This window comes from Conger conger, chromosome 4, assembly GCF_963514075.1.
Source record: "Conger conger chromosome 4, fConCon1.1, whole genome shotgun sequence".
NCBI classification, from domain to species: Eukaryota; Metazoa; Chordata; class Actinopteri; order Anguilliformes; family Congridae; genus Conger; species Conger conger.
The window spans coordinates 63059607-63072994 of record NC_083763.1 but is presented as its reverse complement, the minus strand read 5'-3'; the positions used below and the strand labels follow the sequence as shown (position 1 = coordinate 63072994).

At 44.1% G+C, this 13388-nt stretch overlaps 1 protein-coding gene across 18 annotated transcripts in view; it reads right to left on the bottom strand.

The window, feature by feature from the left end:
* eya1 (EYA transcriptional coactivator and phosphatase 1) overlaps positions 1 to 13388 on the bottom strand; it is an 85206-nt gene that overhangs the window by 8079 nt on the left and 63739 nt on the right. For all 18 annotated transcript variants that reach the window (XM_061238407.1, XM_061238406.1, XM_061238411.1 and 15 more), the window contains 3 exons: positions 10517 to 10606; positions 390 to 448; positions 117 to 277 (listed from right to left, as the gene is read on the bottom strand). In XM_061238407.1, coding sequence (XP_061094391.1) covers positions 117 to 277; positions 390 to 448; positions 10517 to 10606 — 310 coding nt within the window. The remainder of the gene's footprint in view (positions 1 to 116; positions 278 to 389; positions 449 to 10516; positions 10607 to 13388) is intronic.

Genomic DNA, 13388 nt, shown 5'->3' with positions numbered 1-13388 from the left:
TCAAATCGTAGCCCTAACCTAGTAGTGTTCCAAACGGATTTTTAAAAATACACGCAGTCCTTTTTAGACACACTTCCCTCTCTGCGTATTGAGTGAGCAGTTTATTGGGGGATTACCTCCGACGTTATTTTTGTACGTGGTGTAAATTTCTTTTACTCGTCGGTAGCGGAAGGCCAGCTTTCTCATCCAGTCCACTCCTCCCCGCACGCCGGTGGCCAGGCAGAGGTTCGCACTCGTCGCAGCGGCGTGGAAGCCGTCCGTGGCGAAGTTGTACGTGCTGACGGTAAAAAAAGGCACGGTTTGTAAGACTGTGCTGTGAGAGTGGACCGTTACACTGCTTACATGCGAAACAACGCACGCAGAAATGGGTACAGGGACCCTGACCCTACCTCAGATCCTGACCGTTGTCGTCTGAGGAAACGTCATCGATGTGAACCTGGTCACACTCCTGAAACAACAACAAAACAAACAAGGCCGCAGTCAGACACAAGTGGGATGATGTCTTCCGTATAAGATACTGAGTCCTGCCAGTTAAGATAACGCTGAGCAAACAAAAGCCATGCTTTTATTGAAGCAGCAGGATCATATGTGACGTGTCATCATCATTTCACACACACATATCTATATGAATCTGACCATCTTCAGCTGGTTCACACACCTGGACTTAAGAATTCAACAAGAATCGGCTAGTCTGCACCCACCAACCCCTGCCCATTATCCTTCAACCACTAGGTGGCTGTCTTGATATGCCTGCCTTCCTGCAAGTACAATCGATTGAGATATTGTCAGCAGGCTTTAATAGCCATCTGGTGCGTAACTGGCATTTTCTATTGGTAAAATACATGAAGACACAGACGTTTGGAGGAACTAAGAGATAGCTGCACAAAAGGAGTGTGTGTGCATGTGTGTGTGTGTGTGTGTGTGCACACGTGTGTGTGTGTGCACTCCAACCAGGGTCTCTCTCTTCTTGGAGAGGCTGAATGGTTCTGCAGCTTGGAGCTGATTCAGCCAGTGTACACAGTAACACAAACCAGACTTTCTGGTAAATGTAACGTACTAGAAAAATTGAACCTGATGCTAACCGCCAATGAAATTATGACCTCTGATTGCTGCTGAGCCACACACCAACAGAGCCCGGGGCCAGCTTTCTGCAGCGAGCAGACTGAAAATCTGTTATTAGTTTACCATTTATAGGAGCTCCATTTCCCCTCCCCTCTCAGGAGCGCAGCTCTGCTCGAGCATTCAGATCAACAAATTTACCATGGGCAGGGCGATGGAAATCTTTTTCACATTCACCCATACGCAAGACGCTGCCAACAATGCGTCTGGATGTGCGAAAGTGAGGTTATAGCTAGATACTTTAGGGTAAATGTTTGCACTGTTTTTAAGAGAGGGAGAAAAAGCTATTTGATTCGATTTTCTCAGCGAGTAAGTTCTCCCATTTTTCAAGAAAATGTAATAATGATATGAACAATTGTCTTCTAACTGCAGCTGATTTGGAGGATTCGCGTGATGAAAATGCGTTCGCTGTTGTCAAGTCGCCGGTCAAAAGACATCAAAATCATCACCTGTTTTAAGTTTTACGAAACCATTCTTTGAAAGCTGAAACCTTGAAAAGAGAATTCCTTTCATTTTAAAAAGTTATTTTCCCTACTTTCATATTAAGCCTGTAATTAAGTTTCAACCGACAGTTAAGACACCAAAACACAAAAATGACTTCCTTGTTTTAACTCCATCTGAACCTGGCCAAATGCTGACGTTATTGCATTCCTGTCTAATGCAACAGCAGGGTAAGAGCAAGGGCTTTAGACCGTAAACCTTTTTTATTTTACTGGTTCCCCTCTGAACAAATTTTTCATCTCCCTGGATTTGTGGGGAAGGGAGGAGAGAGAGACGTGAGGAGAAACTCAAACCAGCTGTTCTTTAACAGAATTAAAATCTTGACCCCCAACCCCTGTTCTAATGCAGCCATTCTCTCGCCAAGCCTCTCCCAGCAAGCCCCGAGATCCAAAGAGGAAAAGACTTTGACCCTGTGACCTTCTCCTCCTCTCCAGGGGTCAGCAGCCTCAGATAAGGGCTGGGCGGGGGGAGAAAGTCAATGTGGCCTCACATGCAGTGCTGCTAGCCCGCCGTTTGAGAAGATGGACTGGCAATTGAAGACATGGGTCAGGAACTCCTTGAGTTGTTTGCATTATCTGTTTTGGACAAAGTCACCAATGTGTCTTTAATGTTTGCGGGCACCAATTTGTCATAAGCAGGGCCTGGGACAGGCTGAAATCATTAAGAGGGGTCCTGTTAATGACTTCTACAACTGAACCCTTCCACCCCCCCCCCCACCCCTTCCTTTAACACTTTTCATTCGGAAGAAAACAGGCAATTTCTAGGGGATGGATTATTTTCTGAACTTCGACAAAGAACTTTAATCCCTGGAATTGGTGGGGGCGTGTTTGTATGTATAGGCCAGCCAAAACCTAAAATTACACATTTCGCAGAGAGAGAGAGGCAGAGTGCCATTCAAATACCATTCAGCTGTAAATCACTGAAATGGCCCAATTATCTACTAATTGACTGGTAATGAACCTAATGCAATCATACAGCTCAAAAGCCCTTAGCACTTCTTTGTGCCATTTGTTATATCAGAGATCTGTAGCTAAAGGAGAGCCATTGACTGGTGCTGTTTAATGGAGGAGCAGCTCATTGCGTTCCCCTTTTCCACACCTCTTTATCTCCCCAAACCACCTCATCTCTGCTCTCTCACACTGGGACACCTCATCTCTGCTCTCTCACACTGGGACACCTCATCTCTGCTCTCTCACACTGGGACACCTCATCTCTGCTCTCTCACACAGGGACACCTCATCTCTGCTCTCTCACACTGGGACAACCTCACAACAGAGCTCCCAAAACTGGTGTCTGAATGAAATGATGTTCGACACTTCCAATTGACCGGTCTTTGCTGCATCGCTTACCCACTGACAGACCTCTAAGCCAGGATTGCTGACAATGGTTGTGGAATTTCTTCAATAATAATTTCACTGGAACTAGTATTTAATGATAATAATTTGAAGAAAAAAATGTATTGTGCATTCTATGATGCTCTGCTCGGAAGCCTGACATATAATTGCAGCAAAAAAATTCCTGCTCTGCGCATAAACCTAACCCTAACCCTAGGACAAGAATAAGAACAAATTTAAGCTACATCTAATTCATATAACTTGTGCTACACATTAGTAAAGCACAGTTTCAACTTTGCAACTTTGTGTCCTGGAACTAACTGAACCAATGCAACTCCACACATTGCACTGGGAAAACTCTGAATCTGGAAAGAACCTGGAAACATGACCTTGGAACAAATCGTCCGACCACCGCATCCCCCCGGTTAGTTTCTAGAACATTCTCCGCATCCAATCTGCTGTGAAGCAGAGTGTTTACGCGGCCTTCAAAAGCTCTTCTAATTCGGCAGTTATTACAACGTGCAATTAACACAGTGCTGGGAGATTTGTGGGATGCCGGACCTCCAGGACGAAGGTTAGAGCGGTGAAAGAATGCGCAACCTTCGACAATTACAGAGCACAGCTGGGGTTCACATAAACCACTTGACTGCCATTCTGGTAGCACCAGCAGTGCTCTAATGGCAGTGACTAAGCTCACTGTGCTACAACTACAGCGACAACTCCTGGGGGGTGCTCCATAAAGCAAACACATGGTTAAAGCCATTGGCTGAGGCCAAGTCACATGTATGCCCTGAAGAACACAACAGAGGCTGAAAATCAGATAATACTGTGCTTGTCACCATTAAGAGATGATTCTGTGAGATAAGCAGGTATCTGAATGGCAAGAGATAGCCTAGATGAGTCCTGGTGTGAAGGGCCACATGGTGGTAAGTAATGTGCTGCATGTGTGTTTGAGTGTGTGTGTGTGTGGGGGGGGGGGTGTTTGAGTGTGTGTTTGTGTGGGGGTGTGTGTGTGTGGGGGGGGTGAGTGTGTGTGTGTGTGTGTGTGTGTGTATGTTTGTGTGGGAGTGTTTGAGAGTGTGTGTGTTTGTGTGGGGGTGTTTGAGTGTGTGTTTGTGTGTGTGTGTGTGTGTGTGGGGGGGTGCTGAGTGTGTGTGTGTGTTTGTGTGAGAGTGTTTGTGTGTGTGTGTGTTTGTGTGGGAGTGTTTGAGTGTGTGTGTGTGTGTTTGTGTGGGGGTGTTTGAGTGTGTGTTTGTGTGGGCGTATTACAGTGTGTTCATTCTGATCCAATCTTCCAGGCTCTGGTTTGTTCTCACCAAGCAGTGGTCCTTACAAACCTGAAAATCTCCACCAACTCACACCAGACGTTTCTACTGTACACTGTGCTACGTTCCACCACTGTAGCTCATACTTAATTACCGCTAATGCAAACACTTTGACTCACCATCAGATTCAGCAGAGCTTTTTTTCTTCTTCAGTAAGCTGTCAGTTGCTCTCTTTTTCCAGAAACGGAAAATAAGGACAATTCTACTACTAGAGTTCTAGCAAAGCTGGGCAGCTGATGCATGCAGCTTGCAGAGGAAGGGTGGAATCGCACACTTAAATAATAAACACCTTCCAATAACCCTGATTTTCTATGTCTTTTCTATTTTTTTGCGACATTTCCCTTTTCCATTCCGGAACATTTAAGCCTTTTTTTTTGTCTTAAAGGAAGTTATCAGAGCCCCCTTTGTTCACCGGGCATCTGTCAGTGAGCAATCAGAACAGAGCGCTTGATTCTTCCTGTTGGGCAGAGGGAGGTTAGTGCTGACTGCTCAGCGCAAGGCTGCAGAATGTCAAAGAGAAAATGATTATTTAAAACTATAAACCTTCCTCCCCTGTCATACGGCCGGATCAGGAAACATCCGTACTGCATTACGCTCCCTCTCTTCATCTTCGAGCAGGAGGTATGGCTCTCACCCTCTACCTCCCTCTCACTCTCTACCTCTCCCTCTTTACTTCTCCCTCTCTTTCTCTCGCTACCACCCTCTGTCTCCCTCTCTCGCTCCACTTCCCTCCCTTTCTCTCTACCTCTTTCTCAACCCCTCTATCCTTACTTCTCTTTCTCTCTACCCCTCTCTCCACTTCCCTCTCTCTCCTTCTCCCTCCCTCTCTCAACCTTTCTCTGTCTACATTCCTCTCTTTCTCTCTCTCTATCTCTCTCTCTTTCTGTCTCCCTCTCCCTCCCTCCCTGGGCAGGTGAGCAGGCCTGCGACAATGGCACAGTGTGAGCGATTACAGACATCATCACAGCATTCCTCGCAGCGTACAAGCTAATTCCATGTGAAAAAGCCCAATCTATGGTTCGCAGGTTCTCAATGCTGCCACTCAATTGGCAGGAGCTGTCATCCCCGTCTGGTCTGCAGTTCGTGACCCTCGCATTTCCCCCGCTTTCCCACCACAATTACCCCGCGCCAAAGAAAGGGGTGCAGATTACCTGCGGGTCAGGCACAGGATATGGAGAACAAAGGGACTTCTTCAAGCCTACTTCATTCCAATCTACAATTTGTGCTTGAACAGCGAAGGAATTAAAACAGTACTGCAAACACTGCCTTCTAGAAATACATGCATGTATCCTTGTACTGTTCTTTTCACCCCACCCCCAACCCATATATCCACAGACAAAAAGCAAAGGAGAAAAAGGGACCAGTGTTTGTACAGAGCTAAAAAGACCAGGCTGGTCTGATTTCTGCCAAAGGCCGAAGGCCTATGTGTCAGCCAACAAATAAAGCAGGAGCACCTTTTTCTCAAAGGTTTCTCAGCTGGTGACCTTGTTTTAAATGTAATATCAAAATGCAAACAATGATGCCCATATTGAAATTAAATATTAAATCATTAAATATCTTTAATTTACAAACTACTGAAAATAGCATTAACAGCTAACTGAGAATGTGTCTGAGAGAAACAGAGATTGCAGTCACAAACTATTGGATTTCAAATGAATTATTTGTCAAGCTTCTAAGTTTGAATTAAAAGGTAAAAATTGTGATTCCAATAAAACATTTGTCTAAAGATGTTCTGTGTAAGAATAGGAAAAATAAAAATAAAAACACTGGGAATAGTTAAAAAAACTAATTTGTGAACTAAACTGTTTTGTTTGTACATTCATAGTCTTAACATTACGTTATGTTTAAATTTGCACCTTAATCAATTTTTCAACTGGTACACCTCCAGAAATCTGTCACAGCAAGTAAGTGATTCAGTGAGTCAATCACAGTTTTATAACCGCAAATTATGTTATTTGTACCTTGTAGACATCAACTTCTTTCTTTAGTCTTTACAGTAAAAACACTCACATTCCTTTAACTACTCTAACTCTGCCTAAACTTGTACCGGTTAACTTCACAAGGAAATTAGATATCAATGACTTATTAAACATCTTAAGATTTATGCAGTTTACACCCCAAATGATACATGTGTCAAAAACACAGCCGCAGACTGCTCCAGATATGTCTAGACAACTCTGCTTCAGGTATTTTAGTGAAGAGTCTGACAAGCAGGTAGCACATCACTGTATTTAACAGAATGCAGGTAATACATTTAAAGTAATCTCATTTGTTATCAGCATGTTGGTCATGTTTTGGTTTTCTGCAAACCCAGTACCCCTATTCCGATGTTGAGTCACATTAACATGCTTCAGGCGGTGGAGGTGGGGTGAGAGGGTGTGTGTCTATGTGTGTGTGTGTGTGTGTGTGTGTGCATGTGTGAGCGTGAGACAGAGTTTGTGTGTAGCAGGAGGGAGAGGGGAAGGGGGTAGAGTGGGGCCAAAGGTGACTGGCACACTTCTGAACCATTACCCTCCCTATTATTACCAACACACATCATTGCTCCTCAGATGGAGGAATCAGCTAGCAGGGTCTACAACACTACACACGCCATCAGGGCAGAAACACATTACACTTTCAAACCACACTGTGCACACGGGAAGCACAGAAAGCACACAGAGGAAGAAAATCAATTCTACCCGAGATGCTGGGTTTCTCATGACTACTCTAAGTATTTATGTAAGGTTTTCATTCTTCCTGTAGGACAATTGTGAGACAATTAGTGTACATTTTTGTGTGGAACCTACACAGCATGCGTAAAAGAACTTGCTCCATATGACAAAATAACACCCGCATATGAATGGCGGTGTCAATCAGAGCCTCTAGGAGGGTTAAATCCCGTTATGACATTTCTGTAGAGAACAGCAGACAGCACATACTGCAGAATCGCAACAAAAAATCCAGTCAAACTCATGGCTGTAAACAGAGCCAATCCCAGCACTGGTGAATTTAAACTCGCTGTGCGTTTGTGGTGACGCTGCCAGTGTGTCTCCAGCACTGAGAAACGGAGGTGCTGGGAGAAAGGAGAAAGGAGAAAGGAGAAAGGCCGTGTGGACTCACGAGGCCGCCCATAGGTATGCGTGCTGAGAGGTAGCGGAGCTCTAATTTAAGGCGTTCCCACCTCCCCGTCCCTGTTGTTTTCTCTCCCGGGGAGCAGAGCCCCTTCCCTGCTGTGTGGAGCCAGGGCTCGTTCCCACACACCGGACACTTTTACTGCACTGACGGAGGGGCAGGAATGCTTTCATCCCCCGGCCCGGCTCACAGCTCAAACTCAGGTACCGGCCCGGCCCGTGTTCTGCTCTCGTTCGGTGCCCGGGGTGTGGAAGGCCAGGCCGATGAGCGGGCGGGGCCCTCTAAAGCGGTTATTGTGTTCCCGTGTGTGGCACTGTTAGAGCGTTGTTATGGTTTCGGTGAAGCGTGGATGAGGACCGAGGGTAAATATGGCAGCATTTTGTCTCTGAGCTGTGCAGGGGTACACAGGCACATCAGCCCCCCCCCCCCCACCGGGAGCACAGCTGGGGAGGGAGAGCCCCCATCACTGCGGGTAACAGAGATTTCACACAGACTACATGTCTGTGCCGCTCATTACAAGATCATTCTGACACCTTTCCGGCCATAAAAGACCAGCAAGTGACCCTGTATCAAATGCCATAAAACAACAGTTTTTTCACGGGAAAACATTATCATGTTGAACAGAGAAATATATTTATATAATTCAATAAATATTAGAATTCAGTTTTCAGGGTAAGATAAAAAACAAGGAAATACTCCCTACCTACAATAAAAGTAAACTGCCACACTTTATGCATCACTTTATTTTATGCACTGATTGCAAGTTATTATTATTCTTTTTTTTTTAAAGAAAGCTTAGATGAAATATTTATAACAGTAATATTTCAAAAAATCTATTCATTTTACTATGTTGACAACCTTAATATCTTCATTGACCTATTTACATGAATCACCTAGAGCAGTATTGTTTATATATTATATGTATTCTTAGCATTTACATTAATTAAAGCTAATTTAACCCTTTTTGAATGAATTACAGCTAGGTGTTAAGGCTGAATTGTTGTTAAATGATTAAAGTTTCAGGTTTACTATTCTATTCTACACGTATAGTACTGCCACAGTTCATTTAAATGAGATAGCCGGAGGGTTTTAACACATTTCATCACTGCACACCGCGGTCTAGAAAAAGACAGGGGGAAATGATAAAAATAGTTTAATCATCCATTTCAATAAATCATTATTGAGAAATGTCAATTGGGAGCCTGGTGTGATTTATGGAGACATTTCTGCTTTCCCATGCACTGTCCAAAGGTCAGCACAAACACACCTTATTTACAACAGCACCATTTCTCACATTCTCCAGCGCCCGGTCGCCAGCGCCGGGCTGAGAGTGAAACTGATCCCCACCGACCCCCGCGGCATGCCCCTTCTTTTTTTACTTCCTGTGCATCATCACTTATCGGCAGGAGTAACGGCCGAGGCTCGCTCTCTCGCTCGCGGAAACAGCAGAGTGCGACTGAGCCGCCGTTTAAATCTGCTCACGCGGCTAACGGCACCAGCGGCAAGAAGACAAAGAAATAACGGACAGACCGGCCCGTTTGTGCAGAGGCCTGCGGCAACAGCTCGGACAATGCCGGGAGTTTAAATATATGCACGCTTAGCGTCTAAGCCTCAGGGGTGTTTGTACTGTATTTAGTTCTGTTAGCGTGGAGCCTGTAAATCAGGCAAGAGGAAACACCCTCTTTCAATAGGGCCACTGCCCTCGCCTTCAGCAGCTCAGCGCTAATGGCCAACACATTATCATATAAAGTTCATAAGTGGAAAGAAGTGTAGGAACGGTCCAAAAACATGTCAATCATCAAATTCATTATCATTCTTACAACAAAGGCAATTACAATAAAAGCTTGACATGTTTTCTTTCGGGTGTAACGGGAAACGTAACTGGAAAAAAACATTTTTCTTTAACACTATACATTGTTATTTCAGTCTCCATGATATTCTAGTTTTACCAGGGGAAAAAAAGCACTTTGCTTTTAAGTGACAGCAAAATGTAATAATTCTGTTACTGAGATAGAGCAGACGAAAAAATATGCATCGCACATTTAAATAATTTTATGGCAGCCTGAACTGCCAATTCATCCTAGGGTGGTTTCATCACAGATGAAAAGAAATAAAAATATAGGACAGATGTTGAACAAACCACATTTAAGCTTTGTCACAAACTGCCATTTTTCAGATGATTGGGGCACATCTACTAAATAAGGTGCAGTTCGCTCCATTGCGAATTGAGAAGCATACGGAAATATTTAACAGCCAATTTCTGCCAATTAACTTTGATCAGAGTGGTCTGAGATTGGAATCTGTTTCAGGGTCCCTCTTTTTGTCTGAAGCAGCACAAATGAGCTTTCTTGGTTTCCCCTGCAGGGTTAGGGCATCGCAAGTCCTAAGTCCCAGCAGACGCCATGCAGCTCTCAGACCGTCTGTCCTCCTATGAGTGTGGCTCTGTGGGACGCCCGTGGGCGGACAGGTGAGGGGTGCCCAGCGCCATGGCGATAGGTTGTCGTGGCGCCGTTGCCGTGGGCCGCCCCCGTGACCCGGGGTTCAACATCGCCGGGCGCGGCGGACACCCAGACACGAACCCGGCCGTCGCCCCGGGGGACAGATTTTACACTATCTCACATGAATCACCGTTTCATGGCGTGACTGAAGATCGCTGGCCTTTCGCGGGCGGTGACACTGAGCACGCAGCGTGACACACAGACAGACAGAGCCCGCGCAGAAACCCAAGAAGCTGACAAATTGCCCCCGCCGCTAGGGGAGAGAGGCACGGGCTGGTCATGGGTTTGGGAGATTGACAGCGCATGTAAAATTCATGGTGTCCCATGGGCTCCAAGGTAATACTTCACCACAGTGGGACGTAACCGAGAAACAGGCACCCCGCTATTAAATGGTTGTTGATGCTTAAGCTAAATCTTTAATGGACTGCTCTTGCTCGTAATGCAATGCACACACTCTGTTGTGACGTATCTACATCTGAACCTGGGCCTTAAATATTATTGCAAAGTAAACATGCAGCTAAAGTAATTATAGCATGGCCGAAATGCGCTCAGTGGGCAAGAGAACGCGCATTTTAACGGTGGTAGCTTGTTGCCAATAAGCGGAAGAAAGAACAACAGAAACACTCACCTCTAAGTCGTTAAAGAATAGGTGTGTGTCCGCCAAGTTGAAGATCATTTCTTCCATCCTCAGGCCTAATGACACAGACGTAGGGGGATCCTGAAAAAAAAAGCAAAAACCAAACCCATTATAAAAGTGGAAAAGTTCAAACAAATTAATTAAAAAAGCCCAACTACATGCGTTCTATCAGGAGTGATGATGATGGAGAAAAACCACAAAGTTCAGAGTTTAGCTGTAGCACTGCTTTCTATCTGCTGGATACAAGGAAATAAAAGAACAGAACAGACAATACTCAGATAGCCTTGTTACAAGAATAACAACAAAGCCTGCATTATAACCACATTTAGATGAAGCACTTAAGTAAATTAATGCTTAATTGAGCTTAAAACTGCATAATTGGAGACATTGTTACAGAAATTATAGTCCATTCACACAATTAAGCACCATTTTGTCTCTCTCAATGAGCTCAGCTATATTTTGTTTTTCAGGGTCAAAGTCCTCTTGTCAGCTAAATTACTGCTCCAATGGTAAACATGGTAATGTTTAATGAGAAAAAAAAACATTTTAGGTCTAATTAGTAATGTTCACATTACAAAACGTAAAAATATTGCACAAACCAGTAGACCACTCAACACAAATGGAAAAAAATTGAAAATTCCCTTAAGTGAATGCATTAAAGGTATGAGTAATCTCAACATAGCGGATGCCATGAAATGAGTTGGTCTCCCTGTCTCGCAAGAAATATTCCATCCTCTATATGCCTTCAATGATTTAACACACGAGTCCCCCCTTCTCCATAACGGTACTTTTCACACAAATCATGGAAGTTTAATTCTGACATTTACAGTTAAACGCCGGTCTGAATAGTTTTTTTGCACAAATAGTAACGTGTTGGCCTTTAATTCAAATGGTAGGAAAAGTGAACTTTTGACCTGCACAAATAAGAATTTAATGGTTTACTGCTTTCCCACATTAGGTCAAATAAATCTATGCAGTGCTGCATTCCATTCTCACTGAATTACCTTCCCTAGTGACTTAATTATATGGGATAAAATAAATGAGTCAATGGTATCAATATTTCATTGACTACTCGGCAAGAGAAAAGGTCACAACATACTGAGTCTGCTGGCCTCCTCGTTTGGTTCACATGGGTAAAGGGAAGGTTGGGGAAAGTACTTCACAATACACAACTATAAAATATCGGCGTATAATCGCTGATACGCTGAATTACTGCATGCACACTGCATGAAACTCTGTACGGAAAATTATAAGATTTTACAGACATGGTATACTAAGTTGATCTTTTTTAGAAGATAATACAAAGATAAGAATTTACTAAACGTATAGTATAATAAATAGTTTTTCTCTCTTTCAATAAGACAACACTGAACACAGAGGAAGATGGGAAAGCAGAGGAACACCTTGCCTGTGAGCACATTTCTGTGAGAACTCTGTGGACATGTGATTTCCTCTTCACCTTTTTGACTTACGTACGCTTCATGAAGCATGACATGTGAGTAAGCAGCACGGCTGCCTTATCTCTTCAGTCGAGCGGAACATGAGTCTCTGTCAACTTTTATATCATAAATGCTCCACAACAAGGTAAGCAGATTGTAGATTACAGCAGACCGTCTTGGCAACCAGCCACTGAAAAATAAACAACCACCGGAATAGAATGGAGCGGTTTCCATTCACTTGGTTGGACTGAAAAAAAAAACAAACAAAAAAAACCCTTTGTGGCTACAGTTAAATAAAATATGATTTGTATAATTTTAAGCAGCCTGTGCTCATCATTGGAGTTGCATTGGGGCAATTAATGGAATAAGCATTTTGCATTATGTCACTAATCACAGTTACTCATGGATATGATGTAATGCACACACGACACACACAGATAATAGAATAATAATGAGAAGTGAGTCAGAGTCCTGCTGTGCCCGCGTGTTTTCAGCCTGTACTCACAGGGCGGATTATGAGTAAAGTCCAGGGCCTGACGGGCCCAAGCTTTTTACTGATTGCCTGACAACAGAGGGAACCACACAAGAAGAGCTGAATCCCACCTGAGGCACCACCTGCAACACCTTCCCTCAGATTAAAGGTCATTACACACCTTCCACTCTCACCACCATCACATTTCATTAGATGTGAACGAAAAAATAGCTTTGAAAAATCCAACATAGTTCACTTGTTTAGTGCTTAACATAAAATAACGACGAAGACTAACCCCAAATACTGACAATAATGTAATTTAATAAAGACCAGCGTGGACTCGGATACAGAAAGGTTTGCAGGATAAGCGAATCCTTTCCAATCAAATGTAAACAATCATTGGGCGAGGGAGTTAAGAATACAAGCGGCCCAGAAGGCGCAAGGCGGCTGCTGTCACTGGTGCAGCTCCACCTGTCTCCAGACGTCAGTGTCATCCGCAGGGCGCCAACTCCGCCCCCAGCAACCCCCCGGCAACCCCCACCCCACCCCCACCTCCTCCAGCCCAATAGCAGCCCAGCTGGCCTGACCCATCAGCTTTATGGGAGCAGGCTGCCTTGATGCCAATTAGGATAACTGATAACCACAGCAGTGCGCAGGGATACTCTATTTATAGGCCCCGCTTGGCAGCTAAGGAGGAAAAAACACTGTTTTGCAACTTTTTGCTTTTGTCTTCATACAACATTGGAATAAGTTTCAAGTGTGCATATTGTGTAAAACAATTATTAGGTCACATCACACTAAAGAGAGGAGTGAGGATTTCGTATTTTGGTTTCACTCGATAAAATGTGTTTATGCAAGCATGTAAATTGTTATTTGCCAGTTGCTAATCTCTTTAGGTGATGTGGGAATGGCCCATGTTTGAAGTAGCAGCGCAGCACAGAAAGTGAGAGTC